Source organism: Rutidosis leptorrhynchoides, chromosome 3 (genome assembly GCF_046630445.1).
Source record: "Rutidosis leptorrhynchoides isolate AG116_Rl617_1_P2 chromosome 3, CSIRO_AGI_Rlap_v1, whole genome shotgun sequence".
Taxonomy (NCBI): Eukaryota; Viridiplantae; Streptophyta; class Magnoliopsida; order Asterales; family Asteraceae; genus Rutidosis; species Rutidosis leptorrhynchoides.
The window spans coordinates 661488756-661510636 of record NC_092335.1 but is presented as its reverse complement, the minus strand read 5'-3'; the positions used below and the strand labels follow the sequence as shown (position 1 = coordinate 661510636).

General features: G+C 34.8%; 1 protein-coding gene across 2 annotated transcripts in view; it reads right to left on the bottom strand.

Moving 5' to 3' along the window:
• The window catches only part of LOC139899251 (uncharacterized), a 41919-nt gene extending 34066 nt beyond the window's left edge, over positions 1–7853 (bottom strand). The window contains exons 1-2 of one of the 2 annotated variants that reach the window (XM_071882068.1): positions 7762–7853; positions 7351–7680 (exon numbers count right to left, since the gene is read on the bottom strand). In XM_071882068.1, the coding sequence (XP_071738169.1) occupies positions 7351–7378 (28 nt within the window). In that variant the 5' untranslated portion in view covers positions 7379–7680; positions 7762–7853. Of the gene's footprint in view, positions 1–7350 lie in introns of both variants that reach the window. The other variant, XM_071882067.1, reaches the window with a different exon arrangement.
• Positions 7854–21881: the final 14028 nt, after the last annotated feature.

Below are 21881 nucleotides of genomic sequence, written 5' to 3'. Positions count from 1 at the left end.
CAAAAGATGCAGCAGAGGGGCAGGATTCGTTTGGTCTCAATATAATTGAGGACTGTTTGGCTCCAATAACCCGGTCCACGTACAAATCCAACTATTACTACGAACCAGAAAATTTTGATGTCTATCAATTTAACCACTTAAAATAAATTTTCGTAATTTTAAGAAATTTAGATAAGAAGTAGAATAAAATTCTAAGTCCTAAAAACTAGAATAGCGAGAAATAAGAGAGAAAAAGATTGCGCGTCGAAAAATGTCGAAAAAGAAAAAAAAATGGTTGAAAAATAAAAGGTGACGGAAAAATAAAAGAAACTTATAAAAACTTAAAAATACTTAACTAATTTAACCTTATTACTACAACTAACTTAAAATTATAATCGCAAATTGAAATTACTAATTGGAATGATAATTGATACATAGTAAAAGGTCTAAAAATATTAAAGCTTACAGGAAAAACTAAATCCCAAATGGAAATAACTTAAAAAGAAACTAAAACTTAAAAAGGCGTCGCAAAATTCTAAAGCACCTAATTCTTAGTCTAAAGAAAAAGCACTTAAGGAATTCTACGGCAAAGCCTAAAAATATAGGAGTAAAAATAACTATAGCAAAAACTAAGTTTAAAATTAATTATGAGCTAAAAAATACAAATATTACGCTACAACGATTAAAAAGGTACAAAATATAAAAATATACAAAAAGTTGTAAAAAGTACAATTTTTATAAAAATATTATTTTTATATTATTTATTTAATAAAACTACTAATTTTATAATTTAATTAAAACTAATTAAACAAAATACATATATAAAGTAAAAAGTAAAAATAAAACTAAAATTAATAATAATAATAATAATTAAGTAATTAATAATAATAATAATAAATTAAAACCCGTGATTAGGGTTTTTGTCCGAGTGTCAGAGGGCCTCCGCGAGTCGCGGCAAATAAAGAGTAAAACCCCGCAAGTCGCGGGGTTCAGGAATTCTGTTGACAGGTAGTACTTTTTACGCGTTTTTCTTTATTTTTTTTTTTTTATTTTGTTTTCTGTTTTTAATTTAAATAAACGATTTTTAATAAAATTTATATTTTTATAAATTAAAATAAAGATAAAGAAACTTATAAAACTTAAATATTTAACAAAATCCTAAAAATACTTATATTTTTGTTTTTTCTTTTTATATTTTTGAATGATTAAAACGTAATTTTTACAAAAACGACTTTTAATAAAAGTAGATAAAAATCTTTTTTTTTTTTTTTTATTAGCGTTGCGCTTCCGGCTTTTAAGATGTTGTCCCCGGCAGCGGCGCCAAAAATACTTGATGTTTCGCGAGGTGTATATAAAATAGCTTATATTTTACGCAGAAAATACTATTAAATACGATACAATTTTACACAAGATATTTATTTATTTATAGAATGGATATACTTAAACCTTGCTACAACACTTATAGGCAGTGTACCTAATCGTACAGTAGTGTAGTTTTTAGTAAGTCCGGTTCGTTCCACAGGGAGATCTTTAAGCAAAGCTCAACGCTATATTAGTTTACTTTTTATAAAAATACAAATATATATATAAGTGATATTATTATTATAAAAGGGGGGTTTTTACCGTTTAATGACCGGTTTGTCGATTTTAAAACTTTAGTCGCAGTTAAAACCTAATGTAAAATATAAAATACAAGACTTAAATTAAAGCGTAAAGTAAATAACGATAATAAAATTGCGAATAATAAAAAATGCGATAAAATAAACTTGCGATAATTAAAAGTACGATAATTAAAAGTGCAATTAAATAAAATAACAATAAATAAAAGTGCGATAATTAGAAGTGCAATTAAATATAGAATAAAGGAAATTAAATATGAAATAAAAGAATTATGCTTATTTAAACTTCCGTAATCATGATGTTTGACGTGTTGATTTTAGTTTTATGCCCATGGGTTAATTGTCCTTTGTCCTGGATTATTCAATATGTCCGTCTGGTTTTTGTCCATAACAGTCCATCAGTCATAAATATAAATTGCAAGTGTCCTTGTCAAATTATTATTATACCCGAAGATAAATATTCCAACTAATTGGGGATTCGAATTGTAACAAGGTTTTAATACTTTGTTTAATGAATACACCAGGTTATCGACTGCGTGTAAACCAAGGTTTTACTACTTTGTTAACAATTACACCAATTACCCTTGAATGTAATTTCACCCCTGTTTTAATTATTCTAGTGGCTATTAATCCATTCCCGTGTCCGGTTAAATGAACGATTATTCGTACATATAAATACCCCGCCCATCGTGTCCGATCGAGTGTATATGGTAATTTATAGGGACGCCCAATTGTAAATCTTTATATTAACATTAACAAACTTTCATTTAGTTAAACAAATATAAAGCCCATTAATAGCCCATAGCCTAGTTTCCACAAGTGTCGTTCTTTTGTCCAAACCCCAATTATGGTACAAAGCCCAATTACCCAATTTTAGTAATTAGCCCAACATCATGATTACTTCGTTTTAAATAAGCATAATAATAACTTAGCTACGAGACATTAATATAAAAAGGTTGAACATAACTTACAATGATTAAAAATAGCGTAGCGTTACACGGACAGAATTTCGACTTACACCCTTACAACATTCGCTAACATACCCTTATTATTAGAATTATAATTAAAATTAAAATATAAATTATAAATATAAATATATTACGTTGAAGAGGAAGAGAAAAAAAAAAAGATGTTAAATTCGATCAGAATTCGGTTGGCTTTATAGCCAGAAATGAATTTTGGGGCTCCGCGACTCGCGGCAAAAAGGCCTTCAAACTCCGCGAGTCGCGGAGAGGTATTTTCAATTTACTCCCTTGGAGTTTCTGGCTGCCGACAGTTTTTAATATATATATATAATATATATATAATTAATATAATTAATTATATATTATATTATATTTATATACATAGTTAACTTGTAATTTTTAGTCCGTTGCGTCGAGCGTTAAGAGTTGACTCTAGTCCCGGTTCCGGATTTTCGAACGTCCTCGCGTACAATTTAATATCTTGTACTTTGCGTTTTGAATCTTGTACTCTTGTGAATTTGAGACGTTTCTTATCAATAATTGGAACCTTTTTGATTGTCTTTTGTTCTTTTGAGCTTTTTGGTCGTTTGCGTCTTCAATTCGTCGAATCTGTCTTTTGTCTTCACCTTTTATTATTTAAACGAATATCACTTGTAAATAGAACAATTGCAACTAAAAGCTTGTCTTTCTTGAGGAATAATGCTATGAAATATATGTTCGTTTTTAGCATTATCACCATGTAGAAAAGCATTCTTCACATCAAATTGGTGAAGTGGCCAATCTTCATTTGCAGTGATAGAAAATAGAACTCTGATAGTATCAATCTTTGCAACTGGGGAAAAAGTCTCGGAATAATCAATCCCATAGGTTTGAGTGTATCCCTTGGCAACTAGCCGGGCTTTGTATCTTTCAATGGTACCATCTGGTTTGTATTTTATTGTAAACACCCATCGATTCTCTACTGGTTTTTTTCCTTGAGGAATGACACATTTTTCCCACGTGTTATTATCATTCAAGACTTTCATTTCAACTTCCATTGCTTCTTTCCAGTTTTTTGATTTTAGAGCTTGTTCAACGGAAGTTGGAATGTTTTCAGAGTAAATTGCGGAATTAAACTGATGAGCTTTTTTTGACAGATTTCCTTGTGCTATATTAGCTATTGGATATCTAGATCTTTGCGCTTCTTTTTCTGGGGAGTACCGTTTTGGTGGGACACCTCTATTGACTCTTTGAGGTAGGACATAACGTTCAGTGGTTTCATCGGAATTTGAGTCATCTTGTTCTTCTTGACTTTGCTGTTCATTATTTGAGGAGGTTTCAGTCGGTTCAATGTTTGATGACTCGGGATCAATGTTTGGTGATTCGGGATCAAGATTTGTATCGGAATTTAGAGGTTGAGAGTCAAGATTGGTATCAAGATTGGGTGTTGTTAGTGTTGGTGTTTGGATGTTGTCAGACTTGGGTACCCAGGTTATCCAACTGAGAGTGTCATTATCTTCTTTCTCCCCCTCACTCGTGAGTTGGGTATTATAAAAGTATTCGGTTTCTATAAAGTTGTAGTTCATTGTAGTGAAGACATGACGTTTCCTAGGACTGTAACACCGATACCCTTTTTGATTTATGCCATAACCAACCATAACACACTTTTCGGCACACGAGTCAAATTTGGTACGTTCAGTCTTTGGAATGTGAACAAACACAGAACACCCGAATATCAGTGGTTCAATGTTCAATGAGGTTGGTAGAGTGTGGAATTGAGACAAAGTATCTCTAGGTGTTTTTGTGCCCAAAATTTTAGTCGGTAACCGATTAATAAGATATGTTGCGGAAGCAAGAGCTTCAGGCCAGAAACTCTTCGGAACTTTAGATTCAATTAATAAGGCTCTTGTCATTTCTAAAAGTAACCTGTTTTTACGTTCAGCTACTCCATTTTGTTTGGGAGTATGAGCACAAGAAGTTTGGTGAATAATCCCATTTTGCTCGCAAAAAAGTTTCATGGAGGAATTGACAAATTCTCCCCCATTATCAGATCGTAAAATTTGAATATTTTTATTAAATTGAGTTTGAACCATTTTATAAAAGTGAGCGAATTTCTCAAAAACTTCTGATTTGTGTGTTAAGAAATAAATTCATGTCATTCTTGTGTGGTCATCAATAAATAGGACAAAATACCGCAAGTTCTTTCCCCCAATAACCGGAGCTGGACCCCACACATCAGAATGAATTAAAGCAAAAGGTACATCTTTCCTAGTATTACTAGGTTTAAAAGTACTACGGTGGCTTTTGGCCAAAATACATGTTTCACAATTTAAAACAACATTTGACGGAAATAAACTAGGAAATAAAGCATGTAAATATCCAGCCGACGGATGACCCAATCTTCTATGCCATAACCAGGCCTCCCTCGTAAGTGTTCCGTGAGCAAGTGACACGGTGCCTTGTTGAGAAACCTCATCAACATAGTATAACCCCCCCTTTTCAGTGCCACGTCCAATCAACAGTCCTGTCCGAATGTCCTGCAAGATGCAGAAGGTCGGATACATCAGGACTTTACAATTTAATTCTTTTGTAACATAACTTACCGATAACAGCTTATGAGATAAAGCTGGAATATATAGACAATTAGGTAGTTTAATAGTTGGTAAAATTTCGATTGTACCGCCACTTTTGACTTGAACAATTTCACCGTTTGCCGTTTGTACTTTAGTTTTCCTAGGTTTAGTTTTAAAAATAATATCTTTCTCATCAAAAGTCATAGTGTCCGTTGCCCCACAATCAAATATCCACGACGTGGTTTTTAAATTGTTTGACACAACGTTAGCTTTAGGGAAATTTTCAAAATCATTTTTCATTTTTGCTAATTCAGAATACGTATTTTGACACTGAATAGTAGACTCGGGTTTAGACTTATTTATATTTTTGGGTCTCACTTGTGATTTAGAACAGACTGGCCCATTTGTAGTTTTAATAGGGTTACTAGTTGGTCTTTTAGAAACATCCTTAGTAGGCCTTTTATTTAGCTGATGTCCACCCATGTTAAACCCCATTCCCATAGTGGGCTTTTGGTTAAGCCCGTTTATATTAACATGTGTACCAGACATATCCCACCGAATATCTACACCATTAATATTATTTAAATGTTTATGTTTATTCTCCCTATGTTTATTCACGTGCATATCTACACCGTTAATTTTATTTAAGTGTTTATGTTTATTCTCCCTATGTTTGTTCATGTGTTGGTCTTCCCAATTTATTTTGTTTATTCGATTCTCTTTACCAAGTATCTGGTTCACATGTTTTCCATCTACTTTTCTCGATTCACAAAACCTATTATCTTTTCTCGATTCACAAAACCTATTATCTGTAAAGAGAGAGGAGAAAGGTTTTGTACCGATGGGTTTAGAGGTGGTAGCAACGCCGCCGTACCCAGGCTCGGTGGTGGTGGTGGTGGTTTCATCAGCTGCCGCCGCCGTTGATGCTTTGCCTTTACCTGATTTTTGCCACCATTCGGGATACCCTTTAATTTCGAAGCATTGTTCGATGGTGTGTCTAGGTTTGCCACACCTTGCACACTTAAGCTTGGATTTGTCGAATTTGGAAGGTGGATGCCAATTGGGTTTTGCAGCTAACCCTAATCCTTCGGATTTGTTGGCAGCTGCTAATCCGACTCCCACACCATGATTTTGACTTTGATTGGTTGTGTTGGTCTGCCCTAAAATCATCTGATGTACAATCTCCTTTCTAACAGCTGCGTAGGCTTCTTCTGCTGTTGGTAAGGGTTCCAACCTTAATAATTCTCTCTTTATAGTATCATGTTTCTGATCAAGTGCATTTAAAAATTGAAACAATTTTTGCTCAGCTCTAATTTGATTATAGGTCACGATGTCAGTGGAACACTTCTATTTCTCCCCAAATCCCTTGCATCGTGATCCATAAATCAGAGAGTGACATGTTAAGTTGCTTCATATCGTTTGCTTTAACATGGAGGTCGAAATTTTGAAGCTTATCTTTGCCACTGCTGTAAGTGGTGACTAAAGCATCCCACAAAGCTTTGGCTGTAGGAAACTCAGTCAAGTTGCTTGCGAGGTTAGGCTCTATGTTTTGGATAAGCCAAGAAAAAACAACAAGATCGTCTTGTTCCCATTTTTCAAAGTTTGGATCCTCACTTTCTGGTGGACTTGATGTAAGGTGTTTGAGGAGATTTTTTGATTTTCCTCCTATGGCCACCTTAATCATCCTGGACCAAAGTGCATAATTCTGACTTGATAAACTCAAATTGATTTTTAAGCTATCTGACAGTTTGGGTTGTGTTTGAAGGCTGATTTTTAAGAAATCAGCAAGTTGACTTGATAAATCATGATTTTGTGGGTTTTGGGTGCTGTCTGTTTCTGTTGAGCTTGAATTAACAGGGTTACCGTCAAAAGACATGGCAGCCCTCTAATGGTAAATGATAAGGAGCGAAAAACTAGTGTAAAGATCACGGATCTACACCGTTAGCTCTGATACCATGATTCTTTGTAAGAAATTGATCGTTTGTATTGATAATAAATTTTATACAAGCTGAATTTATTCTTTACAATGAGGAACTAGCCTATTTATAAGACAAACCATGTAACAGCTAATTCCTTTATTGGAATGGGGCTTTGTTACTTTTAAGGAATATACTTTTGACTAAAAAAGTGAAATAGCCGTTAGGCTTCTCTTGGTCAACTCTGGTCAACACTGGTAAACTCTTTACAGGAAATGATGAGCTGAAAACGGTTCTGATCCTTTTATTTCAACATAAGGATTATGGCGTAGAGTATTCATACACATTTCAATGGCCTGTTCGGTTAACCTTTCACAATTAGCTAAACGATTTTGCAGCTCATGGTCAGTATCATCGAAATACAACTGTAAATTTTTTGCGCCGTTTTATTGAGGGAGTAAGTCGTTTATAAAGTGATAAACCTGTCCTTGCACTCTAAATGTGTATATTCCGTTGTTCCTCTTGCTTAGATTTGTGTCTGATTTGACGCCTAATGAAGTGAACGCAAATAGGTTGTTGTAGGTTCTAATATATGTTCTAAATGCCTTTGCTTGCTCTGATATCGATGTCAAAAGCTCCTTTATGGCATCTGGAAGTTCATTACTCGTTAGAACAACGCGACCAGATGAACAACAAAAGTTTTTTGGTTCAGAGTATAAGGTAACAGCACCACAATGAGAACAGTTCTTCGTCGGTGGCAGGGTGCTAACCGTTAAAGGTACGAATTGCAAAACATCTCTTCCTGTTTTAGGAGGTCTCCCTATGGCATGTACAGACTACTATGAATTGAAAAAGCAAATATACCTTGCCTATGCTTATGAAGTGTTCTTTTTTGGCAAGACACTTGAGATGTAGGAGCAACTGCAAGCAATAAACATCGTGAAAGCTGATTAACCATCAGAAGGCGTTGTTTTATATGATACGCTATATATTTCAACATGGTGTAGCAATCATGAACCTGTAGTCTCATCTAAGGTAAATGGTGATTGATTAGAAGACCCTGGCAGCTTGAAAATTTTATTCGCTTCAACGTATGGTTTAGGCTGTCTACAAGCGATGGGATTGCTAATTGAAGCTTCTTATTTCTCCATCTTATAATTGAATGTCTTCTGTACACTCTTTTGTTTAGGGTCTCAATTTCTATTGGGATGTTAGAGTTGATTAAATGTGGCCCATCGTTGGAAGATATAAAGCGTGCACAATTGTTATGAAGCTGTTCAACGTTCGTATCGAGAATTTGATTTTCAGTATTTGATGTTCCTGTTCTCATAGATATTGTGCTGAGATTACGCCCTTTATTTCTCCACCTTATAATTGAAGCTCGTCTATATATTCTTTTGTTTAACGCCTCAGCTTCAGTCCGTGTAGCTGCGTGAAGTGTATGACCAAAGTTGTGATTGTTATGAACATGATTGTTGCCGGAAATTTGTTTGTGAGCGGCTGATGTTGTCCTCTTCATAGCTACTGTCCTAATAATTAGAAAAGAAAAAAAAAATCTGGATGAGATAAATTAAAGTAACAATATGAGCAGTAAAAACGTTAGTATGCACTTTATGTAAACAACTACATCCTCAGAGAAGATGCATATGTGAAAATATAATTAGATCTGTGTATGTGTAACAACATGTAACAATAACTACAAGTAAACTGTTGAAAATAGGAGGTTATGTATATTATTTGTGGAAGAGTGGATTGATGATTTTTAGAAGTTAGATTGATCTTGAAAGCTTTTCTTTTATTGCTTATTGCTTGCTTTGCTTGATTACAAATGAGGGGTGAAGCCCTCTATTTATACTACTCAATGGAGTAGTCTAGATCACTCCATCATCTACTACTATCTAGATATTTCCTAGTATTTCTAGACCTAGATATTTTACAAGATTATTCTACACACATTCTACACACTTTCACTACTACATATTACAAGAAGCTTCTACATAATGGGCTATAATCTTGATCCAAAATATTTGTATACTTGCAAGCCCAAATCTAAAACACATAGCCCAAAATCAAGTTTAGTTTCCAACAGCCCCCTTTAAACTTGATTTCGTCACTCCGAGCATATTCCGTAATCTCTGAAATGTCTCGCGTTTTAGGGGCTTTGTGAAAATATCAGCAACTTGGTCAAGTGACTTCGCGTACTTTATCTGCACCTCTTTATTTGTAACACACTCCCTTATGTAATAATATTTTGTATCGATGTGTTTGCTTCGATCATGGAAGACTGAATTCTTTGCTAGAGCAATCGCAGACTTGTTATCCACATATATCTCTGTAGGTTCCTTTTGAAAAAACTTAAGCTCATTTAGTAACTTCCTGAGCCATATTGCATGACAGGTGCACGATGTTGCTGCAATAAACTCGGCTTCACACGTTGACAGAGTCACAATGGGTTGCTTCTTCGAGCTCCATGTGAACGCCGTATCTCCCATATAGAACACGAAACCACTCGTACTCTTACGATCATCTTTGTCTCCAGCCCAATCACTATCACTGTATCCAACTAGCTTGAAGTGATTAGAAGGCGAATAAAACAGGCCATAGTCAATCGTACCTTTGATGTAGCGAAGTATCCTCTTGGCTGCCTTCAAGTGATTTATTGTAGGTGCTTCCATGTATCGACTTACTAGTCCAACTCCGTAGAGAATATCTGGCCTCGTGCAGGTTAGGTATCTCAGACTTCCAACCAAACTCTTGTATTGTGTTGGGTCCACCAAGTATCCTTTATCATCTTTTGACAATTTGAGATTGCAATCCACCGGTGTGTTCATTGTCTTGCATTCATTCATCTTAAACTTCTTGAGCACCTCACTCGCATAACCTTCTTGGGATATGAATATTCCTTCTTTCTTTTGTTTTACCTCAATCCCAAGATAGTAAGCCATAAGTCCAATGTCGGTCATCTCGAACTCCCGAACCATTGCTTTCTTGAACTCCTCAAACATTTTGGGATTACTGCCAGTGAATATCAAGTCATCCACATATAGGCACACAATCATAACATCTCCTTCCTTGCTTACTTTGGTATAGAGAGCATGCTCATGTGGGCATTTTGTAAAGCCATTCTGTTGGAAATACTTGTCTATCCTGCTATTCCATGCTCGAGGCACTTGCTTAAACCCATATAAGGCCCTTTTCAATTTCAGCACCTTATTCTCTTGGCCTTTCACGATGTATCCCAAAGGTTGTTCTATATAGACTTCTTCTTCTAAGTGGCCATTAAGGAACGCGGAGCCGCAAGTGAGATTATTAATCTTATAGTTTATAGACGAGCGACGGGAGCAAATACTTCTTCATAGTCTATGCCAGCTCGTTGACTATATCCCTTCGCCACCAACCTTGCCTTGTATCTTTCAACTTCACCTTTGGAATTCTTCTTGGCCTTGTACACCCACTTTACACCAATAGCCTTATGCCCTTTTGGAAGTGTAGCAAGATCCCACGTATCATTCTTCTCGATTGCTTGAATCTCCTCGTCCATGGAACGTTTCCACTTTTGGCTTTTTGCTGCATCTTCGTAACTTATTGGCTCACAATCGGCAAGAAGGCTGAACAATGTTAGATCCTCCATAGGTTGAGTTACCTCGTACAACTCCTCAATGCTCCTTGTGTGATGTTGTAGCCTACTTGATTCTCCTCCTGATGTTGGTGTCACTTCATTAGGTGTAGTGGTTGGAGTACGTGGAGAGTGCGGAGATGGTGTACTAGAAGGTTCTTGAACTTCTAGATATTCTTCGTTCCTTGCAGTACTCTCGAATGGATAAGGGAGAAAGTCGTAGTTCTCCTCTTCGGGAACATTCCAATTCCATGTTGCTTCTTCATCGAACACCACATCTCGACTTGAGATTACTTTACCGGTCTTGGGATTGTATAACTTGTAACCCTTCGAACTTGAGTCATAGCCCACGAATATGAGTTTCTCGCTTTTATCATCGAGCTTCGTCCTCTTCTGATCTGGCACATGAGCATATGCCACACTTCCGAACACTCGAAGGTGTAAGATGCCGGGCTTCCTTCCACTCCAAGCTTCAATGGGCGTTTTGTTCTTGACGCTTCTAGTGGGCGAGCGATTTGCTAGATAGATCGCACAGTCCACTGCCTCAGCCCAAAACTCCTTAGGCATCCTTTTGCTCTTTAACATACTCCGGGCCATATCAAGAATGGTCCTATTTTTTCTTTCCGCAACACCATTTTGTTGAGGTGAATATGGAAGAGTTAGAGGACGTCGTAAGCCATTGTTGTCGCAAAATTCCTTGAATTCCTTGGATGTAAACTCTCCTCCACGATCGGATCTCATCGCCTTTATGGTGAGACCACTTTGATTCTCCACAAACGCTTTAAACTTCTTGAACATTCCAAAAGCTTCCGACTTTTCTTTTAGAAAATAGACCCATGTCTTTCGACTAAAATCATCAATGAATAGAAGAAAATATCTATTTTTACCAAAAGACGGTGGGCTGATGGGTCCACACACATCCGTGTGAATAAGTTCTAGAGGTTTCTTCGCTCTACTAGAAGCTTCTGTTGGAAAACTGTTTCGGAAGTGCTTTCCTAGAAGACATCCCTCACAAATTTGATCCGGGTGATTAATTGGAGGCAAACCCTTCACCATTCCTTTACTTGATAATAATTTTAACCCTCCAAAATTTAAGTGCCCGTATCTCATGTGCCAAAGCCAAGAATTATCTTTGAAACATGCTTTTAAATATCTTGGAATGTCATGTTGAATATTTAGCATGAACATCCTATTCGTTGACATTGGCACCTTAACAATCAAACCTCCTTTTTGGTCTCTCAGATAAAGACTACGATTTATCATGTGAATATCATAGCCTTTCTCTAAGAGTTGTCTAATACTCAGTATATTTGTCTTCATATTAGGCACATAATACACGTTAGAGATAAATTGATGCCTTCCATTTTTCAAGCGGATGAGGATCTTACCTTTGCCTTTAACCGGGACTTTTGAGGAATCTCCAAAGGTGATATTTCCACTAATTACCTCATCTAACTCCACAAACATGTTTTTGTCACCGCACATATGGTTGCTTGCACCCGTGTCGAGATACCACAAATTTGATTCTCCGTTATCTTCACCTTTGCATGCTAGTAACAAAGTGTTTTCCACGGCTTCAGTATCTTCTTGTACTAAATTTGCTCTTTCTTGCACGTAATTGTTTGACTTCTCGCATTTCGAATCATAATGGCCAAATTTATGACAATTATAGCATTTGGTTTGAGAATTGTCATACCTTGGCCTTCTACTTGTGTAGCCTCTCCCGCGACCTCTTGTCGGGTGAAAATCTTGACTTCTTTCTTCATTTTTATAAGAACTATAACCTCCACGTTTGGAATATCCTTGCCCTCATCCTCGGCCACGTACTTGACCACGACCTCGTTGACTCGGTTGATGAGTCTTTTCACTACTCTTTTCCTTGAAAGACAGTTTTGCTTGTAAAGCTTGCTCCAAAGGCTCCTTATTTTTCTTATTGAACCTCTCTTCATGGGCTTGTAGTGAACCCATGAGTTCATCTATAGTCATTGATTCTAGATCTTTAGATTCTTCGATGGCTACAACTATATAGTCGAATTTTGAATCTAATGATCTAAGAATCTTCTCAATGACTCTTACATCACTTAGAGTTTCACCATTCCTCTTTAATTGATTGACAATCGCCAAGACTCTTGTAAAATAATCGGAAATTGATTCTGAGTCTTTCTTATTTAAGGATTCGAACTCACCTCGTAGTGTTTGTAGTCGAACCTTTTTCACCTTTTCAACTCCCTTGTGAGAATTCTCCAAGATCTCCCATGCTTTCTTGGCGGTGGTTGCACTTGCAATTTTCTCAAAAGCTCCATCATCTACACTTTGTTGGATGATGGAAAGAGCCTTTTGATCGTTCGTCTTCATTAATTTTTTCTCCTTGCCGAGAGGACCTTTTTCTGCAGGTTCCTCATAGCCTTCCTCCACAATCTCCCATAAGTCTTGTCCACCTAGGAAGGTCTTCATTTGGATGCTCCATCGATCATAATTATCCTTTGTGAGGCGAGGAAATGTGATGACATTGTTGGCCATCATCTTGTCGAACCAAGCTCTTAATACCAATTTGTTGGAAATAGGAGGTTATGTATATTATTTGTGGAAGAGTGGATTGATGATTTTTAGAAGTTAGATTGATCTTGAAAGCTTTTCTTTTATTGCTTATTGCTTGCTTTGCTTGATTACAAATGAGGGGTGAAGCCCTCTATTTATACTACTCAATGGAGTAGTCTAGATCACTCCATCATCTACTACTATCTAGATATTTCCTAGTATTTCTAGACCTAGATATTTTACAAGATTATTCTACACACATTCTACACACTTTCACTACTACATATTACAAGAAGCTTCTACATAATGGGCTATAATCTTGATCCAAAATATTTGTATACTTGCAAGCCCAAATCTAAAACACATAGCCCAAAATCAAGTTTAGTTTCCAACATAAACCCTAAACCCTGTAAATCGATGAGGTAGAAGGGAAATCAGACTATTATAACAATTCAACCGAAGACAGTTAATTGAAATTAAACTAAAGAGGCAAAAAAAAAAAAAAAAAAAAAACTAATTTCATACAATTAACAATCAAAGAGGCAGTAGGCAAAAAAATATACCCAATTCCTTTGGTAGGGTCGTAAGTGGTAAGTCGTAACTCGTAAACGATTTAAGCTCGAACATACCTTCAGAAATTGGTCAATTGTTTAATTTCACTTGAAGTTTTGCAAACTTTTACTGACCTATTAGTAGTTGAAATTCAGTGGCCTAACTTCCTAGATGTCGAATATGAACGACGTAAACAAAGGAACACTACTAGAAACGAGGTCTTCCCGGACGAAAAGTCCAGACGATAAGTCGTCCCCGAAAGTGATCCCGGACGACTTTTCGTCCCTGAATGGTCGTCTGGGAAAGTCCGTCCTTGAAAGTATTCCCGGACGATGATTTTTTTCCCAGACGCATACGTGGGCCCCACTTTGACTTTCAACGCTGCATTCGTGGACGGTTTTCTCGGACGACTTTTCCCGGACGAGAAGTCGTTTCTCCGTTTTAATATTAAACTAATATTTATTTTATTCAATCATTAAACAATGCTCGAATAATGACATCATAATGATGTCATAGCTTTTCCCGGACGACTAATCCCAGACGACTTATCGTCTGGGAAAGCCAGTATCTGCAGTTTTAGCAGATTTGGTTTCTGCATTTCCAGACTAATAAAACGGCACAAATTCTGCAGTTTCCAGCACATTTACAAATTAAAAACCTGCTATATAATAACGATTACGAATTCACAAAATACCATAATAACACTAAACAAAAGTCTTGAAACATACACTTATCCAAACATGCATTACAATATCCGAAAAACTACAAAATAAAATATCGTTTACAAAACGTGCCAACCATTTCATAATTGTCTTGACGCACACCAAACAAATTACAAACCGTCAAATCCATCATTATACAAATCGTTATCAAAGTCATCGTTCGAGCTCGGGTTACCGGAAGTGGAAGTACCGGTATTGGAAGTACCGGTAGTGGAAGTACCGGAAGGATAGCCAAATTTTGGTCGAACATCATCCGGGATTTGCATATTATTAAAAGCAATTATTCGTTCAATATCGGCCGCCGTGTAGTATGGTTGTGGTGGTATTTTGGGTTGACGACTCCGACCGGTAGACGATGAAGATTCAGAATTAGTTACCGACTTTGGCATCTTCGGGCCCAATCCGCGTTGGTGTCCCAGTCGTTCGCCCAAAACTTGTTCCATGATAACTTCCTCGTCGGTGCCGGGAAATTGTTTTAACAACGTCTCCATTCGTTTCTACAAAGTTAAAAAAATATAAATATTACTAACATATCATTATTTATATATACATACATACGTATAAAAATGTATCACTTACAAGACCATTATATTATATATATATATATATATATATATATATATATATATATATATATATATATATATATATATATATATATATATATATATACAAAGTTAAAAAAATATAAATATTACTAACATATCATTATTTATATATACATACATACGTATAAAAATGTATCACTTACAAGACCATTATATTATATTATATTATATTATATATATATATATATATATATATATATATATATATATATATATATATATATATATATATATATATATATATATATATATATATATATATATATCGGGAGTACACCAATTGACTTATATTTATAAGAAGTACACCATAATCTATAAAAATGTATCACTTACGTAATTAATTTTCGGTATGAACGAATCATTCCACTTGGTACGATCCTTGGGTTTGTGCAAGATCTTGTAATTTTTTATAGGACCGATTTCCGCATTCTTGGCTTGACGTTCGTTCTACAAACACACAAATAAATAACTTAAATGTATAAAATCAAATAACCTATTTTCTTACATTTTATCATTTATATAAAACATTAAAAACAAGTAGGTGTAAGTAATTTACCAAATGTTTAACTATCGATTTGGCACCATGCAAACTGTTGTATTTGACTTCAGCCCGGTTTTTTTTTATTTTAAGCACAACGCTTTCGATATGCTTCGTCAAGCATCATGTCAACAAAAGGCTCCCACTCTCGGGCTTCACAATCCTCGGGTGGGTTCGCACGAATGAAATTTATATCATCCGGATGTTCTTCTTCGAGGAATTCGTAATAACCAATATACTCACTTTTTGCGTTTTCCCATCGTCCCGCCGCAATCTTGTTAATACCCGTTCGGATTTCAGCTGCATGCTCACCTTCTAGCCATGTATCAATTTGAAAGTAATTCTACGATAAAAAGTAATAAATATATTAAAAGATTATATATAAGAAACGCATATATATATATATATATATATATAGTAATTAATTAAACTTACGCGTATATCAACCCAGACGTTGTCTTTGAAAGATGATGGCACATCCGCCCAACACTTGTAATATTTTGGGAAGCTTGGTTTCCGAACAACACTAGATATCAAATTAACAAACATTGAACTATTGTCGCCTATCGGATTAATGGTTTTCAACTTAATATCAAAGTCAATCGTGAGTTTTCCATGAGCATTCCTCAACTTTTGCAAACCTATGTTTTGTGTTTTTCCCCGTTTACCCCGATTATTTTGGCCCCCGTCCCCCCGGGGCCCCCGGGCCCCCCGACCATCCCGGCCATCATTAGGAAAAGCAGAGCAAAGAAATTCATCTGCATAAATACAAAATAAAAGTTAATAGAACAATGATATATACATATACATTTATACAAAATAAAGTGAATAGAACAATGATATAGACAATGATATATATTCCTACATATAATGCATGTATATATATATGGTCGTGAAAAAAAAATACATAATTGAAAATTTACAACAACAAGCATAGAAATACTTATACTAATGCGGAAAATGATATATATATTCATATATATATAATATATTTACAACAACAAGCATATATATACACACACACATATAAATATATGTGTATATATATACATATACTTATACTAATGCGGAAAATTTAAAAAGACGTTCATAAAAATAAAAAAATGTTAATAAAAGTTTGAATAAAAATAGTTATCATATGTAAGTCTAATATATATATATATATATATATATATATATATATATATATATATATATATATATATATATATATATATATATATAATGAGTTTACCTTGTTGGTGAACCAACTTGGAAAATTTGTTTTCATGTCCATATTGGGGTACTCTGTTTTAAATTGACTGTAAATGTTCAAAAAGAATTGTTAGTATGAGCAACGTTTACGTAGTTAAGTCATTATAAACTCATGTTTTAGTAAATTAACCTTGGACGGGTATTCTATAGGATTGGTTAATTTCGAACCTAAGGTAGAACTATTTCGAAATTAACCACTAAACCTAACAATAAGCATACAACAATAAGCATAAGCATAAACATAAACATAAACATAAACATAAACATAAGCATAATCATAAGCATAAACATAAACATAAACAATAACATTTATAATTATATACTTATACTTGTATACTTATAATTATATACTTATACTGATTTTTCTAATTAAAAATATACATAACATTTTCTTCATCAAACCTATCAATTTACTAATTAAAATTGGATTTTAGGACCAATTATAATCAAAACTTAAGCAACTTAACAAACTAAGCATGAAATTCATGAACCTAAACATATTGTCATACAACAATTTCATGTTCTTGACAATTTCATCACAAAACCCACCACTTTACTAACTAAATTCGGATTTAAAGCCTCAAAATATTCAAGGAATCATCAAACATAAGCATAGTAACAAACTAAACATGAAAATCATAAGCTAAAACATATATAATCACAACAATTATCAAATGTTAACCCCAATTTTCGGATTTGGGGTTTTAACAAACTAAACATGAAAAAGAATCAAAATTAAAAAAGAAAAAAGTGAAGAACATACCTTGGTAGTGATTGGGATGAAAGATTGTTGGATTTGGTGTGGAAGAAGCGGGAAATCGCCGGAAATCGCTCCATATCACTGGAGTTGTGTGAGTTTTTTTGGTAGGTGAAAGTGAGAAAAAGGTAGCCAAGTTTAAGCTTTTCTGCCGAAACTTTTCCCGGACGACCCATTCCGGACGATAAATCGTCCGGGAATCAAATGGAGGGAAACGAAATTTTAGGCGCGGCTGTGTGAGTTTTTTTATTTATTTTTCTTTATTAATTACTTATAAATTATAAAAAAATTACTTAACAATAATTTTTAATTACTTAAATATTATTATTAATTACTTATAAATTATAAAATTATTTTAAATTTTAAATAAATTAATAATTTAAAAAACAATATAATTACTTAAGTAATTAATTAAAAATTACTTAATAATAATTTTTGCATAATTTAAAAAAATTATTTATAAACATGACTTGCTAACCTTTCTGAAGGAAAAAGTTCCGTGTGAATTCACGGCTGTTTACTTTTATAAAGACGATTGTGATGCGGATTTAAGGCCAGCAAGTTATCTCTCTACCGATGATCAATGGTACTTTATAAAAGATACCATTGAAGATCGTGGTAAACGCATTTCTCTGTATGTGGTTCTTGAAGATGAAGAGACGTTGGGTTATCGTTACCTCGCTGAATTAGCTGAAGCGGCAAGAGAAAAAATGATGTCTCCAGAGTACCTCACAGATGGTGAAATGACTGGTGAACTCTACTTCGCAGATGATTAATATTTTGTGTTGTATTTTAGTTTAATTTGTTTCGAGTTTAAAAAAATGTAACCGTCTGTGTGATGAATAAAAGTGTTGTTTCGCAATCTTTCCAACGGATAAAAAATGAATTTTATAAATATTAATAATTATTTGATAATATAAAATATTTAAAAATAATAATAAATAAATGAACGGAGGGGTGCAGTAGCTGAGTGCACTGTAAAGTAATTAAACCTTTATTTAAAGCATTGTACAATTTCAGAATAATGGCAAAAAGGTGCAGTAAAAAGTTAATTATACATCACCTCAAACAGGGAAGTAGGTGAGTGTGATAAAAGAAATGACATGTCGTCACTAAATATTAAACCCTAATTAAATTCAACCTACCCCTAAACGATCCGGTCTGACGGGAAACTTTAGGTGGGAAATTTTGGGCGGGAAAACGATAGATGGCTTTTGGGCGGGAAATTCTTTCTATATAATAACCCACTAATAACAACAATATGTGACTGCACAATATGAATCACCATTACCAGTATGGTCCAGAAGAAACTTTTGTTGTGAAATTTTGTCGAACATGTGGTTCAAAGATGGTGGTCAAAACTTGCTTGTCGGATGAATACCAGTACGGTCGACGCTTTTATGGTTGTGGTGGTACGTCCCGGATCTTGATGATGTCTGAGCGTTGCAGAAGGCTGCAAATTTGGATTGATCTGCCCTACACTGAAATGGAGAGTGAAGTAGTAATAGAATTGTTAAGGTCTAAAAGAGCTCTAGAACGTTCACTCAAAATCGCAAATCGTCAAGCGAAAATGTTGAAACTGATGTTAATTTGTAGTTTTGTAGCATTTTGTTGTGTTTCATTTTCAAGTAATTGATGTAGTTTATTTTATAAGTATTGTGTTGTAGTTTGGAATGTATTGTACGTGTTGTAGTTTGGAAGTAACTGATGTATTTTCTTTTAATAAGCGTGTCTAAAATGACTAATAAGCGTGTTTAATACTCCTTCAACTAATAAAACATCAAGGCCACTGGAGAAAAGGATCCAGGTCATATGGGGAACAAAACTGTTTCTTGAATTCATGAATTATTACTTGACTCAATTAATCTCAAATATTAAACCCTAAACACTAATGTTTACACCCTAATTAAGTACCAACATAACCATGAGCTCGTTATCTTGATGCATGGCCTACCAGTTTTGATAACTGAGCAAAGATGCTATCAGAAAACTGAAATGATTTGACATAGCCTAGCAACTTTAATTAAAGAGCCATGCATCAGAGATGCTTTAATTAAAGCTGATGAAGACAGAGATTCTTTGACTAAAGTCATGAATCAGATATGCTTTATTTAAAGTAATATTCAATAGCTGTATTCAATAAACGTGTTTATTGACACAACAACCAACCACATACTACCTCTATAAATATCACCTCTCAATTATGGAGGGAAATCACCTTCTACTTATACCGAGTTTTCTTTCTTCTATTTCCACATTCACACATCACCTTCTTCTCTCCCTCCCACTATCACACAATGAATCCACCAGGAATCGTTAGACCTATTAGTGAAGGTCGTGAGGTCAATGTAGAAGACCTTCCAGAAATTGTCCAAGAAATCGAAAGAATGGACTGGCTTCCTTTCGTTCAGGTTGATGAGTACTTTTTTCCTCCACTCGTGCGTGAATTCTATAGAAACTTTTAGTTCATTAATGAAGATACAGTGAGGTTTCGACTCTATAACGCTCAACACGAGTATACTCTCCCACAATTCGGTGCACTATTGGGCGTTCCATTTGATGGTAGAAAGATCTATAAACCGGTTTTGAACTTCAAGGTCTTCCTGATTTTATTCCAAAATATGAAATGACCACACTTTTATGCCGTACTGTTGTTCAATACAGGACCATAGTAAATACGGGCATCATTGACAATTATCTTCGTCCTGAAGTTGTCACAAGAAATGCAATTATCACGAGTAACATGTACCACCGTGAACCAGATGTTGATAATTTATCAATGACTGAAGCTTGCATTCACTGGTGCATGACTCACAATATTAGAGTTAATATTGCTCATTTAGTCGCTTCCAGAATGAACGGGCTTTATAACTTAACAAGACCTCTTCCATATGGAGCGTTTCTGAATCGTTTATTTACTAATATTGGTGCAGTTAATGGTCGTTTAGGATCTCGTATGTTAAGTACGGTACCTATTACTGCTGAAGCTACGACAACATCGAGCTCAGGTTCTGGAAATTCGTCCACTCGGTCGGATGCTCGTAGTCATCCTCGTCACCGTCGTTAGTAGTGTGATTTAATTTGTCATTCACAATCTTTGTATAATATTTAATTTCGTAGTGTGATTTAATTTCATAGTGTGTTTTAATTTCGTTGTGTGATTTATTTCCGGTTTGTCTTCTGTAGTGATTAATTCACAGTCTTTGTATAATATTGAATTCATGTGTGTTTACATGTGTGATTTATTTAATTTCGTTTGTCCAGTGTTAATTATAGTAAATTGAAATAAAACGACAATTTTATTTGATATGTTATAAAACGATACATGGCCTACCAGAAAACTAGAAAATGACAATAAAACAAATGATACAACATAAAAACGATACTAATATTACCAAACTTAACTAAACTTAACAGTTTAGTTGACCGAAATTAAAATACATTTCTTCATCTTCGAAAATCAAATAGAGAGAAATGTGATTGGAACGCCAGTTCAGTGTCTCTTTTATACCGTTCCACTGCTCTTCGGTACGGAGATACATAGCGGACAATTCCGGAACATAGTCATCTTCGTAATACAACACATCCGTGTATTCGAACGGAACCATTTCCTGCAAAAAGAAAAACAAGTCCTCTAAACTTGCGTGGCTAACGTCAATTTCTCTGAATATAGACTGAGAACTACGGGCATAATCGTAATCTCTCCTTTGATTACGGAATTCTCTTCCGTAATACACTTCCAACGAGACAATCATCGGCTCAAGGGTACGCATTTTCGATGTTAATTTCGTATTTATATGGATGAAAAATGATTTAGATATGTGTTTGTGTATAAAAATGGTGTGTATATATAGCAAAAATTGGACTGATGAAGCTGATCGTCCGGAAAGGTTTTCCCAGACGATTTATCGTCCGGAAAGAAAAATGCGCCAAAATTGCCACATTTTGGAGCCAAATATTTTCCAGCCAAAAAAAATAATAATTAAATAATATCTTCCGGGACGATTTGGAGTCGTCCGGGAAAGTGGGTCAAACATGCAGGTGCTAGTGGGTCCGTTTTTTAGCGTGTAGTAGCTCCTCCCGGACGATGGCCATCGTACGGAAAAACCTCCTTCCATTAAAATCGATTTTCTAGTAGTGGAAATCCACGAGTAAAAACATACCACCATGGATTCAAACGAAGCCAAAATTGACGGGTGGTTTTAAAATATAAAAATGAATGAATATATGAAAGTTAAAAAATGTTGGCACTATAAGATAAGATT